At 39.6% G+C, this 27,977-nt stretch overlaps 1 protein-coding gene and 1 long non-coding RNA gene across 2 annotated transcripts; one reads left to right on the forward strand and one right to left on the reverse strand.

Moving 5' to 3' along the window:
- On the reverse strand, positions 1–27,876 carry PCOLCE2 (procollagen C-endopeptidase enhancer 2). Its single transcript, XM_074590827.1, has 9 exons — positions 27,686–27,876; positions 26,466–26,574; positions 18,190–18,445; positions 16,372–16,496; positions 13,111–13,247; positions 8,160–8,314; positions 4,382–4,465; positions 2,188–2,355; positions 1–556 (listed from the first exon to the last, which is right to left on the reverse strand). Exons 1-9 carry the CDS (start codon positions 27,769–27,771, stop codon positions 426–428), a joined length of 1,251 nt encoding a protein of 416 aa, XP_074446928.1. The 5' UTR covers positions 27,772–27,876; the 3' UTR covers positions 1–425.
- Positions 591–9,565, forward strand: LOC141744572 (uncharacterized). The gene is made up of 3 exons (XR_012587504.1): positions 591–606; positions 8,603–8,682; positions 9,276–9,565. It is a non-coding gene; the product is annotated as an uncharacterized LOC141744572 (long non-coding RNA).
- Positions 27,877–27,977: the final 101 nt, after the last annotated feature.

A 27,977-nucleotide genomic window follows, 5' to 3' on the forward strand; every position in this document is an offset into this window, starting at 1 on the left:
ATGATTTAATCTTAAAATACTTTTATTAAGCACAGATAATAATGCAGAAATCCATGTAATAGAACAACTTTAGAGAAAAAGCTAAGTTAAAATGAGTTACTATAAATATTGCACTTAGAATTCTTATTTTACATACACAACTCCTTAAAAAAATTGGACAATTATAAATTAACAGCTTCCAAGTAACTGGAATTTGGTATGTTTGAGATCAGATGGCTGTGCTGCAAATCTTCAGCTTTAAGACTTAGGAGGATCTGTTCTCGTCTTGGTAGGTCCGTGTACTGGATACCACTTTGTGCCAGGGTGTGCTTAGGTGGGTGGAAGAACCGTTGAGCGTGTTGACAGTCAGTTGTATTTTCATGATTTATACTAAGTGAAAATTATTTTTCAAGAGAGATGATAGAATGCAGCTGCAGAGTTTAGTTTTAACATGTTTTGTTTTTCAAGGCATTTAGGATCTTTGAGTTCTTAGTCTTAAAACTCATGACAAAGCTGTTGGGAAAGACTTTTCCTCTACCGTCTTCTTCTACCTGGCCCATGATGATGTAGTTTAAACCTACAAAGGAGAGTGTGTGATTACAAGACAGAACTTGGGGACGTAATTTGGTAAGTATAGTTCTTCATCTGTGGTCTCTATTCATTTGCAGTCTGTTACCGATGCCTTCTAACACTTTTTTTTCCCTTCCTATCTAAAGCCTATACTTCCTTACCCACCTTTGCCGTGCTTGTTACGCGATAAAGTAGTTATGTAAAAATCAAGTAGATTTATAGCTAAGCATCTACTACGTAATTAAATATATAGGAGATATTCATTAAATGTAGACCGTCTGAAAGACATCAGAAATGCAATATAAACACTGGATAACTTAGCTAGTAACACCCAAAGTGGAATGCGTCTCATTCATTTTGAATATTTTCTCATTTGCTCAGCTTGTAGGATAATGCACTTGAGTCTTTTCATTCCCTTTTCCTCCCCCAAAGACATAAACGTTTTTTAGATATATAGAGAGGCAGTCAGGCAAGCGAGGTGGGCTTAATGTGTGATAAGCCCTGGCTTTGGAGAAATCAGATGGATTTGGATGTTTTTATGGCTTAGAAGGGTTAGGGGTTTGCAAGGCTGGAAGGAGTTGTGTTATAGGGGTATAAGTAGAAAAGTTTAGATATTAAGTAATGGCTATTCAATAATTCATAGCGATTTAGGAAGAGAAACAGAAGTGTGTGGTTTGGAGCCAGCAGGATTTTCTGCCTAAAAGGGAACAATTTGTTCCACCAAGGATATTATTGTTTCCCAGACAGGTGTCTAGTTTCCAGAGAACTAAAGGTAAAAGCAAAAGCTCATTTCTAACAAGGATTTTTCACTTTGGTACTGCCCACTTTGAATTAATGTGCTTAAATACCGGTAGTATCCTGAATGTTATCAGGGTTTTTTTGATGCTTATTAAATTATTTTGACTGTTTCCTGCCATGGTTCCATTTATGTTCTCCTGTTCTACCTGCTTACTCAGGAGGCAGAGCTGAAAACTATTTTATTTTTTATGTAGTTACTTCAATGAAACATAGTCTCAGTATTTCTTATACCACCATATAGGTAACCTTGTTAGATTTAACTGGAAATTATCTTTTTTGATGTACTCTGTATAATACTGTTTAAGATAGCTATAGAAGTACTGGCTGTTTGCAGATATAGACTGGGCTTAACACTACTAGTGTTTCTACAGTAAAGATGTAAATACATACAGGAGCGAAGCAGCAGGTAAACATGTTGATTTTTGTCATTTGCTGTGACCTACTGCTCTTCTAGGTTTAGTGTGCTTTTGTTTTTCCCTTCTAAATAACTGTGTATGAAAACTAGCTCCAAAATACATACACCCAAAAGCAAAATCTAACTGACCGTCAATTGAGAGAACCAAATCAGATTTTACTTTATATCATGTGGGTTTAAAAAAAAAAAAAAGAAAACCTTTTCAAACTCCTTTGCCCTAAGTGAGTCTAATCCTTTATAAGGAAAACTGAAAAATGCAATACAAACCTGGATAACAAGTTATTTTTATCTTAAATTGTTTATAATATTAGTGGTTCATTATAGAAATTACTGTAATTTTACTGATTCTTGTGGTCATATTTCAAATAGCAGTTTTCAAAACTGTTGTCTTTTTTAAACACACAAAACGTTTTTTTTGTACTTACCTCTTCTGATGAGAGGACACTGCTTACATACAACAATAATCTTGGCACTCATACTCTTGCCAGCTTGCTGAATTGCTAAATTTCCCTCCTTATATACATTAATGATTGATATTGTTGCATGCAGACTGCCAGCCCGCGTTATTGCTGTGATCACAGTTCCAGTTATTACTAGAAGAAAAGACATTTGACACATTTTTATTATTTTTAGACATAAATTTTGAGGCATCATGAAAACTGACTAAGTATAATAGTCCATAACGAGGAAACAAACAATACTGGAAACAGTTCCTAAAAGCGTGGGTATCACCTGTAATAGATAACTCACTACTGACACGTTTTGGTGGCACCAAATATAAAACTGTTTCTAGAATGTATCAGTCTCTTGCAAGCCCAGTTCTAGGTTTTTATAATTGCAATTAAACGGTACAATTTTATACTACTTTTAATGACTAATTTTAAAACAGTGGAGAAGTTGAAGTGAAAACATTCTAGCTAAAAGCTGAATTGCCAGCACTGACACTCTCAAATGAGTAGCAGGGAATAGTTAATGACCTGGGAGCTAGATTTTGATCTCGCGGAGGCCTGATACTGATACAAATTTGCTGATTTCAGCTAAATTTAGACTACAGATTAGACCACCGTATCTCCCAAAGACCTCTCAGTATGAAAATAAAGATACCATTTTTTTCCCTAGGATGACTAGATTAACTTGTAGGCCATCTTAATTTATCAAAAGGGAAACGGTAAATGGTATTAGCAATTTTTTTCTTCTCGATTCACCTTTTGTAAATAAGTTATTCTATCTTAGGATCAACTAGATCTTCAGTTATCCAGTATGACCAGCTGGATTTATTTTACAAATCTGCATAATCCACATTTTGGGTTAGGCGTTTGTAAATTTGGACATTATCTTCCTTTAATCAAGAGCTTTTAATTAAATGGGAATGTTCAAGTTCAAGCAAAAGAGAACTGCAGATGTTAAAACACTGGGTGTTGCACTTGTATTTCTAGAAACAATAAAAATGAAATGCATGATGAAAGAGAAACAGCTTTTCTTTTCTAAATTCATAAAGTCAGCAAATAAGCTTGGAATAAATCATATTCTACAAACAGCACACTTTCTGTTATTACCTTAGGATACACTTGCATTCACAGTAGCATATAAAATATTCTTACTCTTAACTCCTGCCATGGAAACGACTGAAAAATTTCAAGTATTTGACAAAGGTGAGAGTGAATGTGATGTATTATCCTGATGCTAAAGGAAAAAGAACAAGTTCTATGTAGTCTCATTTGCCATCAGCCACAAGAGCTGAGGCGTGGTCAGTAAGAGGAGACCATTTATTTATGTATTTATTTTCTACCGGCTTCTTCTGGTGCTGGGCCAGCCTATACTGGTTGCAAATTAAAGCAGGCTGGTGGTCAAGAGTGGTACGGGGTCGTGCTGCAGCAACTCCATTCTGCTTTAGGGCACAGCCACAGCCCTCAACTGTTTATCTAGTGAAAAGCTGCCCCTGCTTTCCTGAAACAGCAGATTTCCTCTAATCTCATGGGATTATCTAGAAAATTAGAGAGAGTTAGATTAAAACAAACAAATAAAAAGGGGGGTGGAGGTGGTGGGAACGTTGTCCCATCAAAGGCATGTTACAGGGGCTTAAAAAAGCCTCTAGTATTAATATGGGAAGATACTCTGAGACATAACTGAATAAATCAGCAGTGACAATGCCATCCAAATATACAGCAAATACCGCTTTTCCTGAGTGAATTGTGTCTGCGTACAGAAAGCAGGGCTTGTCAGCTTCCATGACTTCCTATTTCTTTTAAAAGTATTTTGGAAGTCTATAAACTGAATTGTGGAATACTCAGCAGGCACAGCACAAAATGTGTATTGGCTGGTTACAAACAAATGAGATGACAATACAGTAATTGACTCTGTACTTCCCTGTAGTGGGTTGTCTTGCTTTTCAGCTTGAGAAGGTATGTTTGTTTCAGACGTATATGCAGTGCCTATTTTGGAATATCTCCAAGAAAGTATTGAGTAAAACACAATAATGTTCGATACACACGTAAAATGGTATAAAAACATGGCCTATATATTAATGATAGCTCAGAACTACATCTGGTAAAATTCTTATGAGTCTAAAAACACAGTGCCAAGTGAATAGTTAAAAAGAAACAAACTTTGCTGCCTTACCGAAGTTGCTTGAACAATAATTGCTTTCGAGAGTCCCACTCCTCTTACACTTCTGCTGGCACAGGGCAACTGTGGGTTTCACAACTTTTTGAAGAGAGAAAAGTAAATTGAAATAGAAATGAAGTATCTGATACAAATGCAAAGCAGTACATTTAAGAAAAAAGAAGAAATATGAATAATCCTGATGTATACATTAGCTAGATCTGGCATTGCAAGGGTTGAACACCATGATAACAATATTTGTTTTCTCTGCCATCGCCTCCAATCATCGTCTTTTCGCATCTCAGCTACGTTAGAATGGGATGTTACAGAAAATGTACATTTTATTGCAGTATGATCTTACATATTTAACTTATTTAGTGTTGTTGCCTGTTGTCATACAGCCCTAGTAGTGCACTTAAAGTATCCTAACATTATATTACGGTAACACTGCAGAGGAAGGGGATGGCCTTTTATCTGAAATTACTGTACTGTGATGGAAGAGATCAGAGTTCAAATTCCTGACTTTTTTTGCTGAATTTTTCACATATCTTCATGACATGTAGTACTGTATAATTTTTACTGTTGGCATTTTGAAACACAACATAGTGTTTGAAGTATCTCTTTAATATTAGGGTTGGACATTTCCTTTCTGAAATGGAATGCCTTGTTTATAAACAAGTGAATATACACTTGGGGGTTTTCTTCCTCCTTGGGTGGATGTTAATAGTCTCTGTACTTTACTCAGCTAAGCCTTTCTACATAATGTCTTGAGATGCAGTATTTTTAAGGCTTTTATGTCCTTTTCATATTTGTTTGGAATTGGTCAATGACATCATGTTTATTGGAAATGCAGAGTTGAGACCGACAGATTAAAAAATGCCAAACCCCTACATAGACTTGATTTCCAGGAAAAACTGAATTAGTTATGAAGAATGTCTTTATGGTTTTTTTCCTTTCTTTAGAATGGTGTGTTTTGCAGAAGTTTTATCCAGCCTATACTTTCTGAAAAAGAGTTTAGGACTAATTTTCCAATCAGTAATTTACACTTGTACTTCTCTTTTAATTGAATGGACTGATTCTTTTTCTAAATTTGCAAGTTTCTGAGGTTCATCTGAATGGCATTAAAATGACTTTGTCTTCAGTGTTACGCCATGACTGTCAGAAGATCTGCATACTCATTATTTTGCCTTTCAGATTCAAAGTTTAAATATGGTATCCCATATTTTTCACTGTTTTGGGTTTGTTTGTTCTTTTTTTTTTTTTTTAAATCTTCACATGATTGGTATTCAGTGAGACTCTTTAGAAAGTTAAATGCCTCCCACAAGGAAAAGTGCAAGTTATTACGTCTATGGAGGTGTATCTAGTCATATTCTACATGACGTAGCCTCAGTCGTACAGTCAGATCTACATGGTGATGGGAGTGAAACTCCCGCTGCCATCGCTTCCACTGCCTTGATGTGCCAGCACAGTTCTTTCCTACCAGTGTGTATTTCTAAAAGTATTTTTAATTTTATGCTGAGTTGCTTTTTATAAAGTGACTTCTTTGTAGAATACAATGTAGAAATAATATGGTATATTCATCTCCTAGAACTTTGAACTAAGTGATAATTTTTCAAATTGTTATTTTAAATTACAGTTAGCGCTTGGCGGGGTGCCATGCCACTTAATTAGTTTTCGTGTCTCACAGTGTCAGTTGCTAGGTCAGGCAAGTCCTATCTCAGCGCTACATGCAGCACACCAAAACCTAAGGATTTAATGTTCCTCGAGTCTTTCAATTCAGTGTCCGTAGTAGGAAGATTAAGAAATGTAGCGGGCAGATGAGTCACAGGTGCAGGCCAGTATGGTAGCTGTGAAAAATTTATTGAGGTCCTCTGATTTTTCTAAATTTAAAACTGGGATTATGCATTACAAAATACTCATTTGGTCCTCTCAGGTTTGTTTTTTTTCTTTGTGTACTAACACTTCAAGTTTTACTTTTGAGTTTAGTAAATTTTGGTTGGTGACTAACTTTGCTATGATTTGTCAGTAGAAGCTGCCTGTTTGTACAGACAAGTAAGGTACTTTACCAAAATATGAACTGGAGAAGATCTGAATTAAAAGTTTAGTTGACTACCATTTTACATGTAGCCATATTGACAGACAAATGCATGACTTGATCCACTGAAATAAGAAAATAAAATCCTTAACCATATGTACTGGATTAATCTTGATTTTATTAATGTATTATGTAACATTTATTTATTTCTTCAAATACTAATATTTTTATGTAAGATGGAGACTGAGGTCTTGAAAGTGCCTACCAAAGCTAAATATTTTATTAATGCCTGGAGTTCTGTGCAAGTTTGAACAGATGTGACTTGCAAGATAATAAGCTAGGTCTATTTCAACTGGACACTTCTGAATGCAAATGACTGATCAGAAATTTGACCTAACTGTAGAGGTTTGGTGTGCTTTGGTTTGTTTTTAAGATCAGAAATCTCTACACCATGCATAATTGATCAGACATTGAAAGGACTTCTTATTTCTGTCGGCCTGACAAGTCCTTTTGAACACCTTCCCTCTGTTGTCCTCTCTCGGATGACTTTGCACTGGTTTTATTTTCTAACACTGACGTTGTCATACAAGTCAATTCAGAATTAATTAAAGTACACCTCTTTTGCATGTGCACACCCAAACAGCTCACAGAGCAAAACTCAATGGCAAAGCCCTGAACGCAGATCCAGCGTCAGGTATCAGACAGCCTGGATTAGTTGAGACCAAGTGTTTCAACTAACAACTTTGTTAAGAAGTGCTTTATAGTGAAGAAGAGCTGAATTATTCATTATTAGAGTAGCAGTCACATCAGAATGATTTACAGTTCATTATGATTTCATTTTTATAATGTTTATTTTCATCTATTTTAAATACCTTTCATTATCAGTATTTAAGCACCACAGCTTCTTAGTTTCCTGCTGACAGGCCATGGCTGTCCTGACTTTTGAAGTGTTTTAAGTACAAATCAGGTTATGTGTTGCAAAAACATCATAAATAATTTGGTTTTCTGCTGTAACTATATCTTAAATCTTTCTCACTCAGGTTATAGAAATTGTAAGAATTTATCCCTTCAATATCTCAGTAATGAGGTAGTTTTGGCAATACCTTCAGAGAAATCCTCCTCTGATCTTTTGTATATGCTGTCTAGTCTTAAATATAAAAGGAAACTTATTTTTAGTGTGACACATTTCTTGAAGTTCCAATCCCTGAATTTTTTAAGATAAAAATAATTCTAGGAGTGTCATGTTGTCAGGATGTCGACAGAATCTGAAGAGGGCTCAGGTGGCTTCCATAGCAATTTTGCTTGATCTTAATAACTATATGAAGAAAAATATGCTGAGATTTTTACATATTAACTTATACAGAAGAAGGAGTTTCTTTAAATAAAACTATTTCCTGAAATAATTAGAACTTCTTATATAACAGAATTTTGGTCATCTATTCTTCTATGAAATTTGTTAATTAACTGTCAAAAATTGAGAAGAGAGAGGAAAATTCTCTCAGCTGGAGTGAGTTACTGTTACACTGAACTCTCGCCTGGACAGATTTTCTTTTAATAATGTTAAGTAGATTCTCCCTTGAGTATATTAAGATACTCCCTTGAGTATATTCATGTTAATTCATTCTGTCAACATTTGAAATACTAATAAACCATAAACCTGTAATTTTTAATATACTTTCTACTACACTTTTCCGTAACTCTCTCCTTGTCCTGGTATAACTTATTTTTCTAAGAAATAAAATTAAAGGTAGTAAAACTTACTTGAGGTAGCAGGGACTGTTGTAGTAGTAGGCAGAACTGTAGTTGTGGGTAACTTTTTTGGTCTAAATTTATAATGGCCAATAAAACCATCAGCTGTTAAGCTTAAATCAGACAGAAACTGAACAAGCAACTCATTTCTCTCAGAGAGAATAGGCCTGAAATAGGAAAAAAAAATTTAAAATATTTTCATTGTTTTGAATGTCAAAGACAAAAAGCATTAACAGCATTCTTAAAAAAAAAAAAAAAAAAGAGTGCGCTTCACTTGAATTATTGTTCTGAATGCAGTATCTGCCCCCAGACTAATACTGCAGTGCATGTTTCTTTGCTAGCATGTTAGACACTGGTGTTATGAAACTCATTCTGATGAATCGTCTAAACCTCTGATTCCTGAAGGTGGTGTCAATATGAGTATCTTTAAATTCTTCTGTGTGACTTCATTGCAGGCTTCACTTCAATGGAATGGAAGGGGCTAGATTAACACAGTGGGAAAATATATTAAACAAATACTCGGTATGTAGTGGAGGTAAGTAAATGTGGGGTTTTTTAATTTGTTTTTGTTTAATGAAAAAACTTATTACACATTTGGAATGCCTTAAAATAGATTTCTGTAATTCTTTGGAAAAAAACCTCAAAAATAAGATCTTTTGGGTTATTATTTCTGTGGGCTTAGTTTTTGTCAGTGATCGGATATTCAATTACCAAGGCCTTGAAGAGCTAAAGGAGTTATTTTCTTAGGATCTGAAACGTCATGAACAAGCACTGTTCAGTGTATTAGTTTTCAGTTCTTAACCTGCGTAGTCCCTACTATGACACTGACTGCCTCTGGATGTGGACGTAGTACATGAGACTTCATTCAAGGCTACTGTTGGAGAAAATCGCACGGAACGCGAGTCTAGCCAAAGCAGCACTTCTCTCATTCTTTTGGGCTTTCCATAGACCTTGTCTCAGTATTCATTAATAATTATTAACAAAAATTTTTCAAGCAAAACCACAGTTTCTGAAAAGAGGAAGAAAAACAAATATAGGGGCAAAACAATCTTGGTGAGGAGAGGGAAGAAAACAGAAAGTGGTTTTAAGTTGTAGTTTTACTAAAATGACTGTGTTGTTTCTTCCCAGGCAGTCTGACAGAGCTCATGAGCAGGAGTTCTTCAATCAGGCCTTTGAAGTAAGAACTTGTGATCATCTCCCACTTTTTTGGCAGGTGTTTCAGAAATCAGTTTACTCTGGTGGCTGAGTCTGACCTGACCGAAAGTAAGTGCCTGGTTGTCTGGAATTCCATAGATGCACAGATGCCATGGTAGCTGCACAGATTACGCTGTAGGAGGGCACTTGATCATCAGCTGCCCGAGAGCTTTGTTCTGCTTCCTGAACACCAGGGCTGCAACAGCAGCTCTGAAAAATCTGACCTGCTGCGTATCCTGTCTTTTAAAAAAACACTTTTTTTCTGAGAGGCAAGGGGTTTTTTTGGGTAATTGGTTCTTGTAATAAATTGTGATTATTATGCATATCATTCATTTACATATATAGTAGTTGTATTTAGGAATCGGGTATGTGGTTACGCTGTTTGTTTGCTGGTTTGCAGTTGGATCTGAATTCATCTCTCCAACCACCAAATGACCAAATGAGTTCAAGGCATCCGCTTTACTCGCACTTCTGATGTATACTGTTTCTGTTACAGAACGCCATGTTACATTATCTGTATCTGCTGGTTAATGAGTTCCACCTTGCATAATTAGTGTCAGACACACAACCGATACTCTTTATAGAAGGCTTGCTTCACAATTCAGTTTACACACCATGATTTCTGGTTCTTTTACACCATTGGTCTTGGCCTGACTGTTTTTCTGAACCCAGCTGATAAACTTTTATAGGAATTCTGCAAATATAATGGAAAATCCCCAGGAGCCATATTTTCCCCCTTTCACTGGATATATAAGCTGCCTATATACAGCTCTGCAAGGGAAAGTGACTGTGTTCAAGCTCTATATTGGATCTCCGGTTAGGAAGCAATGCTATCCTAAAACTGGCTTTCAGACACTTCTAACATTCTGTAACAGGAAATCTCATCTCTAAGCTATGTGGCCTGGGTCTGAGCCCAGTCTTCTGCCCTTATTTGCCTGTTGCACAAAGTCCATACTAAAATGTCTGCATTTTGAAGCCCACTAGTGTTTGGCAGACCAATTTACAGCTTTGATATGCTGTGGGGATAGACGCCGAGCCACGGTTGAGAGGCGGTTTACGAAGCTACTCCTGGTTGCTTCTCTGGGACTCACTGGCACCTCTTCCTTTAGCACTGGCCTGTCAGCCAAGACCAGATCCTGACAGTGCAAAACGTACTGGCACAGCTGGACTGGGTTTTAGCTGGAAAGAGAAAGGCAGCGAAGTCCCAGGGACTGGAGGCCCCCAGCCTCATCTGTAAGGAGTGCTGTTCACCGCTGCCTTCTGAGAACCAAGGGAAGGACGAGTTCTTGTGGAGTTCAGTTCTTACCTCAGTTGGAAAAGGTCTGAAATGTCACAACTTACAATATAGAGTGAGTCAAACTAGACTCTTGTCATTAAGCTTCTGGCTTAAGCTCTGTTCAACTAGGAAGCAAGTCCATTTGCTCCAGCCCTTTGGATCCAACTTGCACACAACAAAACACTCATGGTAGGAACTGAAGGTGTTTGTACGGAACATCACTAGGTAAGTGTTTCTAATACGAGATTCTGTTAAGTTTTGGGGTTTTTTTACAGTAGCTTGAAGGTAAATACCTTACTGTTCTACAGTAACAGTTGAGTTGTAAGGGATGGATCTGCAAAGTCACGAGGAGGTTCTCATGCTATGCTCATCAGTGGAATACCTGTCTACCTGGTGATAAAGTATTAAGTAATGTAACTAACTTCTGTCATCTGCTGGTCTCTTTTTTTATTCTGTCTAAAGAGGGAGGAGTGCTTGCAATATAATTCTTTTTGGGAGGGTGTTTTTACTTCAGATGATGGTTAATTTTTTTATCTAATATATAGAGATCCTCACAAAATTCAGGTCAAAGAAACTGGAGACCTGTTCAGTCCATCTGCAGTCCCTCCAAGTGCCACAGCACTGCAAGGAAACAATTCATCTTAGTTTCCGGGTAAAACTCTAAGCTATGAAGTATGAAACCACTTTGCTATGAATACCTATGTGAGGCAAAAATAGAGAAATTCTGACTGTCATTTGGCAAAGAGGTGGAAGTGAAGGTCTGAGATTTCTAACCCGCCTCCTTGTCTTGAGGACTCAATACTAATACTAACTCTGCCTTGCATAGTCTCCCTCCATCTCACAGTCTTTGGGTTGGAGGCAATATGGAAAGATAGTTTACTTTTGTTAGTCAAGTTTTTCATGAAAACAAGGAAGTGATTATGCATGTAACTACAGCTACAATTTAGCCTCTTGTATCATTTTAGTGGCCTGAATTACCTATCACTTAAAGAAGAATCTTACCTGTAAGACTCTATGTTGTTGGTATCTTTTTTTATAGAGCAGCTTTTTAAACTTTACTACAAGAAGAGTGCCTGCAAATAAATTAATGTAAGCCTGAAAAGAAATGTCTTTAGATAAAAAGCTTCAAACTGGGGAAAAAAAAACCATCCAAAAAAAAAAAAGTTTAACTCCAGACCAAAAGCTTAAGGTGGCTGAAGGAAACTGAAGTTAATATATTGCAGGTGCAACCCTACCCTTAAATAAATTCTTGCCAAATTTCTAATAAATTTCTGTAGGCCTAAGCTCACTCTATTTCTAACACTGTCATGCTACTGCCTAGCTGCTGCATGGATAAGAAAAATCTTTTAAAAGACTCTTTATTTTTAGAGTCCTACAGAATGTCTGCCTCCCCTCTCATCTCCTGAGGGTATACTACATAACCCTAAAAACCCCACCAAATGAAAAACACAAAAAAACCCCCCACAGTAAATCTCAGCCTAGCAAGCTGTGCTTAGAAAGACTGAGCCATCCACCTCCTCCCTCTGCACCACAATTAATTGCACTGTAGCTGCCACTTCTGAGATGTAAGTCTCATCACACACCTCCATGAATTTATTTTTTTTTTAATAGCTTGTATTTTTTGAAACACAATGCATCCTCTTCATCTTCTAAAGCTACTCAGCTTTAAGAAGCCTGATGGAAGAGGAACAATGGGAAAGGAGAGCTAAAAATCGCTAGCCTCACCCGAAAAACTTTACACTTTTGGGGGAATAATTACAATCTACTCTTGCTAGACCTGATGATATAGTTACAGTGACATTGGCTGGGCTGGGGGTGGTTTTTGGGGGTGTGGGAGGCTTGGTAGGGGTTGTTTTTTGGGGGATGGGGGAGTTGTGGTTGGGGGGGCTTGTTGAGGAGGTTTAGGGGCAGCAATTTGATAGCAAAGCTGGTGAAAGCCTGCTGTGCTGCCCAGTGCATGCAGGAAAGCAGTCTGTGCCGTGAGAGAACGTGCTTTGGCACAGACGGAAGCGATGGTAAGCAGCGATGCAAGAAGCAGCCAGGGAACCAGCGGAAGGGAAGTGGCTGAGGGGAAAATGAGTCAGATAAAGTGAGTAACGAGCCAAGGGGCTTCAGAGTTCAGCTGGATCCTTGTACTTCAGTATCTATAACCAAAACACGTATTAAGTGATGTTAGTGTTCGGCTACCATTAATATTGGTGTTACACCAGTATCAACAGCATTAGTATTGGTGTTATTAGACAGTGCTCTAAAGAGGTTTGAGGGACAGGACAGAACACGGGTTGGAGCCAGAGCTAGTCACAGAGGAAGGGAGAAGAGGGAAAACCTAGGGAGAGACAAGATACTAAGCAACTCCTGGAAGCTCAACTGGAGGTAGAAAATGTCATTATTTAATTTAAAAAAGAATAAAAATCTTTCAGAAGCCTAGTACAGAACTGTTAGCAAAATGACACACCGTGGTAGTGAAGTTCGTAATTCAAGAAGGTTACTTACGCTGGTGGACTGTCTCCGCAGTACTTCCCAATTCTTTTAGCATCATTGATTTCCCCACCATTAAACACTGCGACATAATCGTATCTGCAGTAGTTGTCTCTCTCCACGTCAAACTTCTCAAACTTTAACTCTATTAGCTGCAGGTAAAGTGTAAATAACTCATTAAGGTTTTGATATGTAGAATTTATTAGTGCTTTTTATAGTAAGTGACCTCTTCAGATGTACTAATTGATTTTTCTTTCCATAAAGGAAAAGTCCATAATGCGCCTAATTGTGGAGTAAAGTATTTTAATCCATGTGATTTCTCTCCAATAAATAGTTCAACGTATGACTCTAATATTCTATAAAACATTTTGTTCTCAAATGCAATATTGCATATGCAAGTAGCTTCTGATAAAGTTATTTTTACAAGTGGATGAAAACAGGATAGTAGGTGTTAGGTGTTACGTTGCCTTTAAAATAACTGTAACAAATAAATAAACCCCAACCACAGAAGAGGTGCTTTTAGTGTCATTGTATCATTCAAGATATACTAAAGAAAAAGCAAGGGTAAAAAAAGTTGGTAAGAGCCATTTCACTGACTTCATTAAGAGCAGGGTTTGAATCACTGTAGTTGCCAATGCTGTTTACTTGATGCAGGAATAAAAAGGTCAGAGACAAAAATATTGATAGAAAGAAAATTAGTAAATAGCAAGACTAAAACCAAGAGAAAGTCAGTAGTTAAAGGAATTGTGTTGCCATGCACCATTTCCATAAATGTTGGGGCTTTACAAGTCACAAGTGAGAACTAGTATGCATGTGGTACTTCCAGTACCATCGCTGTTATCTCAACATGACTTGTATTTATGGACTTCCGCTTAAGAAAGAAAAACAAGACAAGAAAACAGAAACAGTATTTACGACTCTGAAATGAAGTCCTGCCATATGATTCTGTCAGTTTGTGTAGCAAGGAAGGAAAACGCAACACAACTGCACGATTGAAACAGAGGTAACACATGCATTTAGGTTGCTTCTTTATATGAAGCACAACAGTATTGAAATCACCTTCCCATAAATAGCACAAATGAGGCTTGAATGACAACACTGAATTGTGTTGATTGTAGATATGCAGGATTTCTCTTTAAAGGTCTGTCTCAAACAAAGATGACATTAAATCTTTTAAGACTGTACAGAGAAAAAGAAGTCATTTGTACGTCGCATACACTTTATCTGATTTACTGCCATAGTAAAAAGGATCTTATTCTATGTTCATAGTAATGGCAGCCTGTCTTAGCTTTGCCTGGATATGCTTTTGCACTATTCAGATGTGTAAGGCATCATTTAGTTTCCCATAAAGTATGAGTAACCCAGGGGGACTTGGTTTCAGAGATGAGTAACGGGCTTGTTTCAAAAACCGTGTTGTCATGATGAAGAAATGCGCTTTAAGTGGAAGTACCCATCTGAATAATACACTTGTGATCGAAAAAGATGGTATAGAAAGAAGTAATGCAACTGGGAGCAGAAATACTAAATTTTTCCATGTGCAGGCAAAGCAGCAGGCCATAATATCTACTTTACTATTGTTCATAAGTGCACTTTGCACAAATAACAAGTATTTAATGATAGAATAGAAGCTCTTCAGCATCCTGAGAAGCTCCTCCATCTTCTGTAATAAATTAAGTAATTACTGGTTTGTATTAGAAGCAGAAGAGTGCCTTGTTTTATTGCTCACAAACTTGTGAAAGGGAAGTACAGACAACGGCACCTGAACTTTGGCAAATGGAAGTGTAAGCAGCTTTTCATGTGCGCTTGGAGAGATGCTTATTCACTACTTCCTCAAAAATGTTTTTTGTCACTGTCAAAATTTGCCTCATTTGCATGCAAACAACCACTATTGCAGTACACGAAAAATATACATTCAGAAACTTATAGATTTATGGAGCAGGATCTTCAAAAGGCAAGGGATATAACGCCATTATTTTTATGCTTATATAGCCTTTCTTAAATCTTCTCTACAAGCTTAGGAAGAGTTTTTAGGCTTATCTAGAGATATTTGTAAAAAAACGAAGTAATCTGCAGTTTACAGATAAGGTTTTAAAAATCACTGCCTATCTATAGGATTGTTAAATGACCTGTATCTAGCAAGCAAGGAATGTGGATTAAGAGGAGTACAGGAAAGACTAAGCTGTCATACTGTTTCAGTTCAAGGGAGAAAATATCTTGGTAAATGGAAAGTATGAAAGATCTGAAGAATATATTTATCTGGGGCAGCTTTTTTTATTTGGAGGATTATGGTCATGAGCACAAGATTAAGAGGAAAGTCATCTTTACATGTAGAGGAATTTAAAAAGCTGGACACGGGTAAGAAAAGCAACCTACCAAATATGCTTGTTGAGCAAAACATTCAGTCATTGTAGACCCCCTGCCAAGGTACAGAGCAGGTGGCTCAGCAACAACCAGAAAATGTGAAGCTAGGATTGAGATTAGCCCTGCAGTATAGGGAACACACTTGTGTTTGCCGTGTGTGGCAAACAGTGGCAAGCGAGCTCTCTTGGTCTGCCGTCACATCTCTTCATGTCTTAATGAAGTGCTAACATATGCTCTGATGGCATCTGGCTAATTAAGCAAGCATGTTATGAGATGGAGCCTTCAAAATGTGAAATAAACCAAACTTTATGAAATGTACATTGAAAATCCCTGTGTGGGACACATCTGAATACAATCCCTGTCTGTAAGCAGAATAAAATAATTTCTGCTTTTAATAAATTCAACCATCTCTGCCAGAGTACCTCAATAACAAACTGCAGCAACACTGAAAATGCTACAAGTGTTGTTAGACTTAAGCCTAGCATCAGACATCATCATGTTTCGTCCTGAGATGATCACCTTAAAACTTAATTTGCATGATGTTTTGTTAATTAACAAAATAATCTTCAAAAAAATCTGTTCTAAAAGCCTCACCAGTCACAGATGCTTTAAAACGTTTAATTTAGGGGAGTGTATCGATGCACAGAAGGGGACACACCATGCTGAGAGAGCACAGGAGCTACTGGAATGAGCCAGGCCGTACGTTAAGAGGACGGTGGGTATCGCTGGGGCGCAGGGGCGCCTGCACTCCTCGCTTTACACGGCTTTACCCAACTTTACATTTCAGGCAGGCAGCGTTTTTGTTGTTTCAGTGCCAAGGCCGGCAGCGTGCCGTGCGAGAGGCTGTTGCTGAGATGTTAGTCCCTGCGGCCATGGAAGCTGGGCCGTGCCAGCGGGGCGATGGCAGCGCCTTACCTGGTTCTTCGGGGCGACGATGTGCCAGGAGCAGGTGACTCCCGCTGGGTAGTCTCGCTCTGGCCAGTTGGGCGTTTGGAAGGACCCTGACGGCTTCTCCAGTCGTCCCCCACAGTACTGGTCCCCTGCAAGTACAGGCACCGTGCTGACCAGAGGGCGGCAGGGAGGCAGGTAACCCACCTCACGCGTTTGTCTTATGGCAGAGGCCTCGCTGAGGGAGACGTGGCCGGTCCCAGGTGGTTCCAGCCACCTCTGCCACAGCCCCACGGAGGACACGGCTGAGCCCTTCGGCTCAGCTGGTGGCACCTCTGGGAAAACATATTCCCAAAGAAAATGCCAGACGTAGAGGAAGAGAGGGGTAAAAAAAATCGTGAGAAGCATTCCTGCGAACACCAGGGGCGGAGGAGGACGAGCCAGCAGTGCTGGAGCAGCACCTCCACAGCCCCAGGGTGCTGTGCCGGGGCTGACGGGTGTTCCTGAAGGAACTGCGGCCTGTGGAGAGCCTGACAGAGAGGCGGTTTCCTCCATATCAGCTCCTCCCAGTCCCAAATTACAAATCTGTATCAGGTATGTAATCCTTATTTATAATAAGATTATGAACGTTCTTTATTATTAACTCTGTCACGTCATAGATGTTTAATATATCTTTCAAGAAGTTATTAGTACAGGGATACACCTGGAAGGACTAATAAATTACCCATCACCTGCACTGCCTCTGCCCAACAGCCTGTCTAGTTTGGTATGGTGCTGATAGCAAAAGCCTTGAAGAAGAGTCCCTCAGCAGGGTGATAAATGTTTAATTTATCCCCTAACCTCCCAGCCTCTTGCAGTTCGTGGCCTTCCCAAGCACAAGACAATGCCTTTATGTTTAATAATACCTAACAAATTTTTCTTTCCTATGTTTTTCTAATTGTTTTTAAACCAGTGTAGAAGTTGACAGTCCACAATGTGCCCTGGCATGGCCCTCCACCACTCAACAGCTCACTGAGAAAAATCACCCGCTCCTTTCCTTTGCAGCCACTTGCTCGTCTGGGTTTTGTATTAGAAGGACAGTGACTGCGGTCCCCATTCGCTTCTTCTGTACCTGTCATGACTTCACAGCCCTTCTCCTACACTCCCCTTGACCTTCTCTTTTCCAGCATGAAGAGGTCCACGCTGTGCAGCTGGTCTTTGTGTAGAAGATGTTCCTTAACTCTATCATACTTCTTGTCTCTGATTGCTTCTAATAGTTTTATTATATCCTGTTCTGAGATGGGAACATCAGAATGGCATGCAGTATTAATTCAGCATTAGAGATTTGTAGTGGAATAAATTTTTGTTGTTGTTTTGTCTTTATTCCCTTTTCAAATAATTATTAAGCTTGGGGGTTTTTTGATACCTATAGAGCGCTGGATTGATGCTCGACTATTGTTTTCATAAATTATCTATTTTAAACCTAAGATCTCATTCCTAAGCAGTAAACAGTCAATTCAGAGCCCACTGTACTGTACATAAAGTTAGGGTGTTTTCTCCTTATTTGCAACAGTTATCTAGATGGAATTTCATCTGCCATTTTATTGACTAACCATTACCATACTGCTACTAGGTGCAGTTCTTCCGCAAACTGTTACAATAGTTAGCCCTTCTCTTTACTACTTTGATTAACTATGACGGTTAAACAGTTATACTTTGCTGTTTGCTATGTAAAATAATTAATGAATGCGCTGAACAGCACAATCCCCAATATCTCTGGCATCACATCTTTTTAAGCATTAATATGACCCTCCATAGAGTTGTATGGTTATATTTGTCTTCAGCACGTACATAATTGTTAATTACCTCTTTCATGTGGTTCTGCTGCAGAAAACTTTGCAATGAATCCACTTCCAGCAGTATTAGCATCTGAAGTCATCTGCACCAACATTTTATTGCTGTTGGATACAAGGGCACCTGGTTTCACAGTACCACAGAACCTGCCGATGCGTTGTCCGTTGGCATGGCCGTTGTATATATCCACAAAATCATAGCGGCACAAGTTGTCACTTTCCAGGTCTAAATATCTAAAAGAAAGAACCACCACTTTTCCTTCTGGGACCTGCAGAGAGAGAGGAAAGGAAGGAGGGAGAGATATATCTTGAAGTGTGACTGATACCACACATTTATCTGATCCCACTATTTGCGTATTTGCATAGCCTTCACTTCTCACCAGGTAAGCTCTTTTTGTCAACTATACTCCAGGCAGAGTGGTTTTTAAAGTTGTATTGAACGAATCATAAAAACAAAGCTCTGGCCACCTCTGTTGTCATTATCTTCCTCCTGATCCCCAGTATCGTCTAGCCAGGCTCACATAGTTGATTACATACCATCACCACCCAGTTCAGCTTGGCATGTTTCTCTTATTTTCTGCTGAAAGTATGCAATCAGCCATGCAGCTCCCTGCCACCAAGGTGAGGAGGATGAGATTAATATGGTTTAAAAAAAAAAAAATGGAACAAGCAATTTACAATTTTGAGCAACTGAAATGGCCTCTCTTATCGTGCTGATTTGTGTCATAAAGTTTCATCGTTTGAAGGATTATTTTTTTTTATTTACAGACACACAACTTACATTTATAAATAAAACTGCAAACTTAATGGCTAATGCTAATATTGAGCTAACCCTAATATTGAGCTATTGGAGTGGTACGTTTAGCTTGATGGCTGCAGTGGAAGAATTATATTTGGAAAGAATATGTAAAAGTATAAACAGAGAGTTCAAAAGAACCATTAGTGGGTGTCCTCAATACAGAAAAGAGTTTTGTTTTCTGAAACATCTGAGGAAACATAAAACAGGGCAAATCTTCTTACATGTCTGCATCTGTGGACATTGCAAAAGAGGCAAGAGTACTGAGAATGATGTAAATTAAGAGAGCATAATAGTTTACAAGGAGGAGAATGTTTCCTGGGATAGAGCTGCAAGCTTTTAAGAGAATAAGCAGCATACTGAGAAGTTAAAAACTATTCTAACAAAGCACTCAATGCTTTAAATATAACAGGACAGGAAGAAGGAAAACAGTGTTTTAAAGTATAGAGGGACCCCAGGCAGTCAGAGTGGAATTATCTGCATTCAATTCATAGCCTGGCAGAGTGGCTACCTATTAAAATAATTGCAGCTGTTCTATTTTACTGAGACACTGCTATTGTTTTCTGCTTTAAACATATAACACACACTTAATATATCTGCAGTAAGTCCATATTTAAGCCACTTTCTTTAAGAGTTCATGAATTTTTTTCCTTCCTTACCAGTGACTCATTTTAAAACACCAGTTTGAGATAAACTCCAACTAAACTGTTCCTATATGAAATTGTCAAACAGTGTTTGAATTCCATGAGTTTCAACAGTTAAAAATGCCTTGTCAGATATAGATGGAAGTGCTATAGATGGAAGCGACCACTTAACCCACAGAAGTTACTAATACACGCAGCAGCTGTAGATGTAGTGAAAAATGTGCTGTAGATATGTGAAGGTTACTCACTCTGGCGGCTGCTTTTATGTCTGGTGCTGATACTGATGCTGCAGAAGGACAGACTTTTGCCAGGAGCTGTTTTCAACTGCCTGGGCCCCACATACACACTGGCTGACCAGCCCCACTGCAGTTCCTCTCCCTGAGGTAGCATTTCAGAGTATTTTCCTTTAATCCTGCTTCAAAGTTCTCTCAAAAATGCATTCAGTTCCCCTGTGCTGACGTACATCACTACTACTAGTACTACTACATGAAAACCACAAAACTCATCTACTCTTACCCAGAAATTCCAAAGCACAATGACTATGTTTTAGAAAATTTTAAAGCCAGATGTCAGGTTTAAAACTCACGCTACGGAAAGGAGCAAGCCCTATAGCTGGTATCAGAAAAGAACCCACATGTATATTTAGTCAGCATAAGGCAAATACAGCTGCCTAGTCATATTGTAAGATATCCCATGAAAGCAGTATGACTCCTTGAATCACTGCTCTCATAACTAAATCTCTTATTATTGCATTCGCTTCTCTTCTGGTCTGAGTCACTAAGAAGCATTAAGACATGGTCATTTTAACAGAAAAAGAGCTAAAAGGAATTTGGTATTCCTGTCAGAAGACCTGAATGTTATTTATGGCTGTACTACAAACTCTATGTGACCAGACAAATCAGTTCAAAAATGCTGGCTGTGAAGGTAGTCAGATAAAATCAGATTTAGGCAGTTAAATTTAAGCAGCCTTTTTTCCAGAAGTATGTATGTAAATTAATATATACTCTTTTGGGGTGGAATGCTCATTATTTGTAAGTTTGAACAACTGGTACAACAGGATCTAAATAAACTTTAAAGGTTATCACGTTTTAAAACAGACTGAGCTGTTAAGCCTATGGTTAAGATTGTCCAACATTTTCCACTGCTGTGTCTTACAGCTTTGCTACAACTTACCCACCTTAAAGAAGTTTCCCCTTTCTCTTCCACTGTTTCTGAAAGCTGAGCACAAGTGGCTCTATCATATTAGATTAAATGTTTTTGTCAGTGCTTATAGATTTTTCCCTACTTTCTCAGCTTGAATTGCTTCTTTGAAGACACCTACTCCCTCCCCGAGTTTGAAGAAGGAAGTTGAAATGTGAGAGGTGGCTGGTTCTGGGGTAAGAAAAGGTCTTTTTGCTGTCCTGGTAGAAATGCATTCAGATTTAGCCAAGCAGTTATCCCTCAGTGATGCTGATGGGTGCTCACTGACAGCTCTGATCCACGAGCACATTGAACCAGTGCTGTGCTGCTCACACCGGCCTCACAGCGCCCAGTCCTACCCTCAAGAATTTCGTACTCTTGTGCCGCCCCAAGCGGGGCACAGGGAACTGGGACCTGGGACTGACCCGTGCTCAGGAGGAGAGGACGCTGGCAAAGCAGCCAAACCCCGAACTGCCAGCCAACCATTCACTCGGGCTTGGCTTTTCTGTTTCATGAGGTAAGTAATTCAGTGCACCGTGGTATGCTTCCTTCTCCTCTCTCCACCACTATGTTATGCTATACTACACCACATTATCGAATTATATTTCATTATAGTTTTTAATCTCTCTAGCTTCTATTACTTCAGTCTACTTGATCTCAGTCAAGACTGCTCCCCATAGATGTACTGAGTTTCCAAGTTTTGTTTCATGACAGCTTGTAAGAAAATGTGTAGGGAAAACTCAGCCACCTGGTCATGAATGTTTAACAAGGAGCCTACTCCAGTTTTTAGTTGTCAGAATAATCTTTGCTCACATTTAGCTGAATTTGGGGAGATCAGTCATTTACAGAAATATGTGAACTGGGACCCTTAGTCACAGTCACTGCTTACTGCCATTACTTTACAAAATAATGTCATTGCTTATTAAAATAATATTTTTCATTATTCACAAAAATATCAAATTTGTTCCAGCATGTTAAATTAACTATAAGTTTGTGGTCTGACCAGATGACATGCAAGAGTGCAGCCGCTCCAGTTTGCAGCTACTCCCAAGGAATCCCACCCTAAACACAGGCGTCTGCACAAAACAATACTTTTATTTCATTTCTACCATTTCCCTTTTTTAAATGTTGAAAACTAATGTGCTAAAATCTGCCAATATTTATCCTAGGATACTAAAATATTGCTCCATGAGACACACAGGGGAGAAAGCAAGGGCCAGCATGACTCAGTATTGTTGTTTACTTTGAGCCACGTCCGAGTCTGCTGATGCAGTAAGATGATGGGATACCTCAGAAGAAGAACTGGAAGGAATTGCAGCTCTTAAAAAAAAAAAAAAAAAAAAAAAAAAGAGAGAGAGAGAGAAGAGAGAGAGAGGGGAGGAGTCAAAGGAAGAGTATGTGATGCTTCCCCTGCAGGGTGTGCCTTATTTTTCTGTTTTATCCATCCAGCTGGTATCTTTCAACAACAGAGGCACTTTAGCTTCTGCCTCTCCTTGTCACGCTGAGGGTGACTGACCCATACTTGCCCTTTGCTTCCCTTCTTCCTTTAACTCTGTGAACTTCTTTAGGATCAGAAATTATGACGCTGAACTCCTGTGAAGCGATGCCTTACTCCTATTGAAGGCTAGAGGAAAATTGCACTCCCTGAATTTTTAGGGGGACTTTTTCTAGAGCATAATTCCCTCAAATCATACCCATAGACTATTAACCTCTCTCAAAAGAGCATGATTATATTATATATACAACCCACCACAAAATAAGGTTCCTAGATTTATTTTTTTTTTGGTTACCAATCGTTGCAGGCATTTCATATACTGTTAATCAAAGTTCACTTACATTTAAAGTAGTTAAGCTGTTTTTCTGTTGTTGTTCTGACTGGACACAAAGCCCTCTTCATCACTGTGCCCCTCACAGTTTCTGGGGAGGATTCCCAAACTGTCATACTTCTCAAAATTACTTGGTTTAGATTATTTGCTTTGAAAATAATCTTTTTTTTGGTGGGGAAAACCCATAAGTGCTAGCTTTCTGAGAAAATATTTTGCCTATTTTTTAAACCTATATTGTATATGGATTTAATATATTTTGGTGTATATGTTTAACACTAAAATGGTGATTTTATGTTTTGCCATAGCAGCCTAGGTAGACTTGAAAAATACATCAGCTACCTGCAAGCCAAACATATTATTTCTCTCTACTGAAAATTAATGTTAAAAGGTATCTGGAGTTACATGCTGGGAAGAACCACCGTTCCTGCCTAGTCACTTGTTCCCTAGCTCCATCCTCTCCAGCCACAAAGGAACAATTTTTTTAGAAATTCGTATTAGCTTGCTCTCCCTGACAAAGGCACTAGATTCTGTTCAGCTGTTTCTTTTCTGGTAATACAGCCATGTGTAAAGATCTGTTCTTTACTGGAAGGGCAGTTTCACAATGATATGGGAAAATGAATGCTTAAAATGTAGAGAAAATGATTTAAAATATCCCACTCCCCTGGGGCAGGTTCCCAACTCCCCTGATGATAAGTAAATTTTTCAAACCTTGCTTATTGTCAGCAAACCTGCTGGAACATGGCTCCTGAACCTATAAAAATATAACCTTACGTAACTCTGACAGTCTTCAGTATTATTGTTGCACATAAAGCTGTTAAAAGTTTTATGGGAACTACGCGGTCTGCCAGAAAAACACAGGACAGCAGTCCAGATTCTTGGACTATGTGACACGTTCATGGGAGGTGACGGCCAAGAAGGATTAGAGAGTATTAAAAGTAAATGTATATGACATATTTTAGATAAAGCTATATACTCTACTATAGGAAAGGAAATAGCCGTACAAATGACTTCTTAGCAAAGCCAGCTAAAAGCTGCTGGGTAGTCTGCCAAGGTTGTAATATAACCACAAGCATGTGCTGAACACTTCTTAGAGCTCTTAGAATAGAAAAGCTGTTTTCTTTAGCCAGCTGAAAAAGTCCCAGTCTCTTGAAATAACTGAACCATAATTGAGCTAGAGAGACTCTTCTAGCTTTAGCAAACCAGTTGGAAAGATTTCAGCTGATACCTGAACGCTATATTGCTTTACCTGTATTACCTATAACGTTGTGGTTGGACTCGATGATCTCAGAGGTCCCTTCCAACCACTAAGATTCTGTGATTCTGTTTTCTAAACCTATTTTCTTCTAAAGAATGAATTAGCTGTCACTCTGCCTCTCTGCGGATTTATTTCTTCTACAGAGGACAAGATCCTGTAGTTGCGAAAACAGCAGCTTCGTGCCTCTCGTGACCCAGATGCAAAAGGAATCAATGTCTCTTCCAGTCTTGCAGACTTGTCAGATCCTGCATTAGGCAGAGTGTTTTCAGGAAGGTGTTCACAGCCCTTGGCTAGAACAGACAGGCAAAAAGTCTTAGTCATCTTCTGCGATCAGATGGTAAATGAGGAAGCCTAACGCATATTTCTTCATGGCAGTGTAACTGCCTTTCTTACTTGGGTGCTACTGCAAGCTATTCTGAGCCTCAGCAGTATCTGGTGAAAGGACTTTGTTGTACAAATTCAGGTGAACCAGACCCTTGAGTGTACCACTTTCCCTCAGTTAGGTAAATCATCCTCTTTTTGAAGAGGCTGCAGGCTTCTTCTGGCAAGTTTTGTAGTCCTTGCTTTCCCTACATCCTTCTTGCACATCCGAAAGACAGGGTGTTCTACACAGTCGATGGGGGGAAAAAAATTGGCTTGGCTTAGTGAACCAAGACAAGCAAGACCCCTCTTGTCTAATAGGGGTTAAATGTGGTGGGGCACAAGAAAGCCTGGACCACTACAGTTGTGCAGCCTTACTCTGGCTTTGGGTGAGCTACAGAGGATGGGTATGCAGCAGTCGAAAAGCAGGAGTGAATGGCAGCACAGCAGGAAAGCGGGAGTCAGGATGATGATGAAATGCCAGAAGCCATCGAGTTCCTCCCATGGTCAATAAGGCCTGAGTGCAGACACGGCTCTGCTACAGCTTTGTGGTAACGCTGTTCACAATGTTCAGGCTAACAGGGATGCTCGCATCTTGTCAGCAACAGCCACATTAAGTCTGCAATGAAACCACTCTGTACGGACTTTTTAAACACAATCAATTGTTCTCTTCTCCCTCCACCCCCAATATATGATGAAGGGCAGGTCCATGGGATACTTCAGTAATTGCTTCTTCAGTTGCTTCTACAGTGCTGCCTGTAATTTGAATTTTTTAATCATAAAAACTTTATGCTGTTATAATCAAAATTATTATTTCCCTCCAAATTCAGTGTTGAATGTTTGAAGATGTGATACTGAGTTACATATTGGTAAGCTAGCTTTGGAGGGTTTTTTTCCCTTTTATGTAAGGCATAGGTGTATGATTCCAAACGCAATTTGCATCTGCTCTTCAGATTGTAAGGTGGGCCACACTAATTGCTGTAATCTCAGCCCCTCGACAGCAGGAAGCAAGTTTGTTTATGAGCATACGCTGTATTTCACATCATACTCTTTTAGATACAAGTCAGTCACAGATTAAAGGTAACCTCTAGCTTGGCCCTAATAATAACAATGCAACATAAAAGAGCAGAAAGCAACTGTTTCAGATTCACTGGTATCCTTCAGATAAAATGATTAAAATTACATCACTCGTTCGGTACGAGAGTCGTTTTAACCGAACACTGTAAACAGATCAATGTCTCCTGCTTTGCGTCAGCATCTCTATAGTAGCAGGAGACAATTATCCTGTGCCATCCCGTTCTACTGCCAACACCTAACCTGCAACAGTCTCCGAACTGAACTTGTCTTTAGTGATCCCGTCAACACACAGACTCGTTTATTTTCTTATGCTTTTTTATGCTGCTTTTTTCTTTTTTCTGTAAAGCCCATAGTCTAGGCCTGAATGTCGCAGGAATTCTTAGTGAACTGTGCCTATGAAATGGAGAGGAAATTCGGTGGGAAATCTTGGAGGGCTTAATTGGTGCAGATGTGAGGAAAAGTAATCATTCATTCCAATGCCTTTCTCTGAGTCTCTGGATAAGGACACATCCAGCACTGAAGCGTTTAGTCCTAGTTGTTTAATGGCATTTGCTCTCCATGAATACCATGCCTCTGCCCTACAGTCCCACTTCCGCATCAAAATATCAATTGTACCGCATGCTTTTGCACAGTCATTTACAACTGTAACGACGCTTTCCTATGGCTTTCTCAGCCTGCTGTATGACATACTCCAGATGTCCTGGCTGGCAGAACACTGTTATTAGCACACCACAAGCAAACCTGCCTGAATTTTTTGTTTTTGCTTGAAAGTTTTTCTGTGTCTTCTTGCCAACAAATTTTGGTTTTCATTACCTACACCTCAAAGCTTTAATCCAATTTGATCTACCTAGCTATTGCTTTCTGCAATCACTGAAAGGGTAAATGTTTGCTTTCAAGCGGGTTAAATTAAAACAATTAGAGGTGTATCTATGGAAGTCAATGAAAATTTGCTTCTGACATTAGGCGAGGTCAGCTCTATTTCAGCCACTATTATCACATTACAGAAACCCTAAAAAGCTCCAGATAGTTGAACTGCTCTGAGTTACCGACTTCATTGTTGCACATAAGTTATCCCGTATAAAACACTGGCATTAACAACAAACAGCTCTTCATTGTCTGCAGCACTGATTTTGTGATATTAAAAATTCTTACTGTGATTTTCCAAGTACATTTGCTGTTTGGAGGGTAGACTCCAGGAAATCCTTCACTCCCAATAAACCCTGACTCTCCAGATACAACTCCTCCACATGCAAATGTAGGCCTGAGAATAATAGGAAAAATAGTGCTTAATTTTTAAATATATTTCATTTATTCTTTATATAATAGTAAAGAGGCACGGACTGTCTTATACTTAAAAACACAACTTAAATACTTAAAAACATTGCTAACTTTAAACATTTGTTTCATTACTTACACAATTTCATTATTGACATAGAATGTGCAATTTAACGCGCAAGCTTAGGTGCAGAGAAAGTTTAACTACTTGGACCTTAAATCTGTGTTTACAGACTTATCCTTCCTTCCTTTTTTAATTCGTAAGGTGTGGTGGTGTGATACATCATTGCAAATTGCTATTATAATGAAAAAAAATTATTAGGAAGTCAGTAGTAATTACTTTTTATAGTATATATAATAGTAGTTAAAAATAGCACAGTAATAAAAGTAACTTTTAATTCCATTCTATGCTTTGAATTTAGATACTTAATCAAGTAAGTCGCTATGTAAGTTTTCTACACCACAGGAGCACAATCCACCACGTGCACAAGTCCCACTACTCCAGTCGGGTGATGAATCGTCTGTCCTGATGTTACCGGTGCGAGGACATGGAGGGCTAAAAAAAGTCAGGTGTCCGCTCCCTGCTCCGGCCACCCTGGGCTGGGCTGCGGGGGCACGGGGGGGGCCCTGGAGAACCCCCGCGTGGAACCACAGCCTTGCTGAGGAGGGTGAGTGAACACCCTACTGAACTATAGATATTGGGATATATATATCATATCTTACCTTGTATATTTATTATTATATACTATATAATATTATTTGGAACTAGATGATCTTTAAGGTCCCTTCCAACCTGAACCATTCTATGATGTATTATACCATATTGTATTATAATGTTGTTACGTTACTTGTTGTGTTACACGGGGCTGCCGCTCTCGCAGGGGGCAGTTTCGGTGGGAAAAGCCCCCTCCCGCGCCGCCCTCGGATGCTGCGCGGTGCTACGAAACACCCGCGGCTGCTGCCCGGGGGCAGCGGAGGCGTCCGCACACCGCAGGGCCGCGCGGGGGGCGCCGCTCCGGCGGAGGGAGGGAGGGAGGGAGAAGCGCGTGGCGGCGCTGCGCGGGCGCGGAGGGAGAGGCGGGGGGGAGGCGCGGTACCTGTGCGGCGGGGCGGCGGGGCGCGCTGTCGCCGCCAGCAGCAGCAGCGGGAGCAGCGGCGGCGGCCGCGGGGCGGCGGGCGGCATCTCCGGGCGGCGGCGGCGGCTGGGGCAGGGCTGGGGCCGCTCCTCCGGCTGCCGCCTGCTCCTCCCGTGTGCGCCGGGGCCGGGGGAGGAGGCAAAGGCTTCCGCGGCCCCCCGCCCCCGGGGCAGGGCAGTGCCGGGCAGGGGCAGTGCCGCCCGTCCCCCTCCCTCCCTCCCTCCCTCCCTCCGCGGGGCGCGGCGCGGTGCTG

Source organism: Larus michahellis, chromosome 6 (genome assembly GCF_964199755.1).
Source record: "Larus michahellis chromosome 6, bLarMic1.1, whole genome shotgun sequence".
Lineage (NCBI taxonomy): Eukaryota > Metazoa > Chordata > Aves > Charadriiformes > Laridae > Larus > Larus michahellis.

Excerpts from the sequence above, each read along its gene's own strand:
- PCOLCE2 (XM_074590827.1), bottom strand. The coding sequence starts at position 27,771 with ATGCCGCCCGCCGCCCCGCGGCCGCCGCCGCTGCTCCCGCTGCTGCTG. Across the intron at positions 26,575-27,685 it reads CCCGCCGCCCCGCCGCACAG|GCCTACATTTGCATGTGGAG; the intron begins GTACCGCGCCTC and ends TATTATTCTCAG. Across the intron at positions 4,466-8,159 it reads AACAGTCCCTGCTACCTCAA|TTGTGAAACCCACAGTTGCC; the intron begins GTAAGTTTTACT and ends CTCTTCAAAAAG.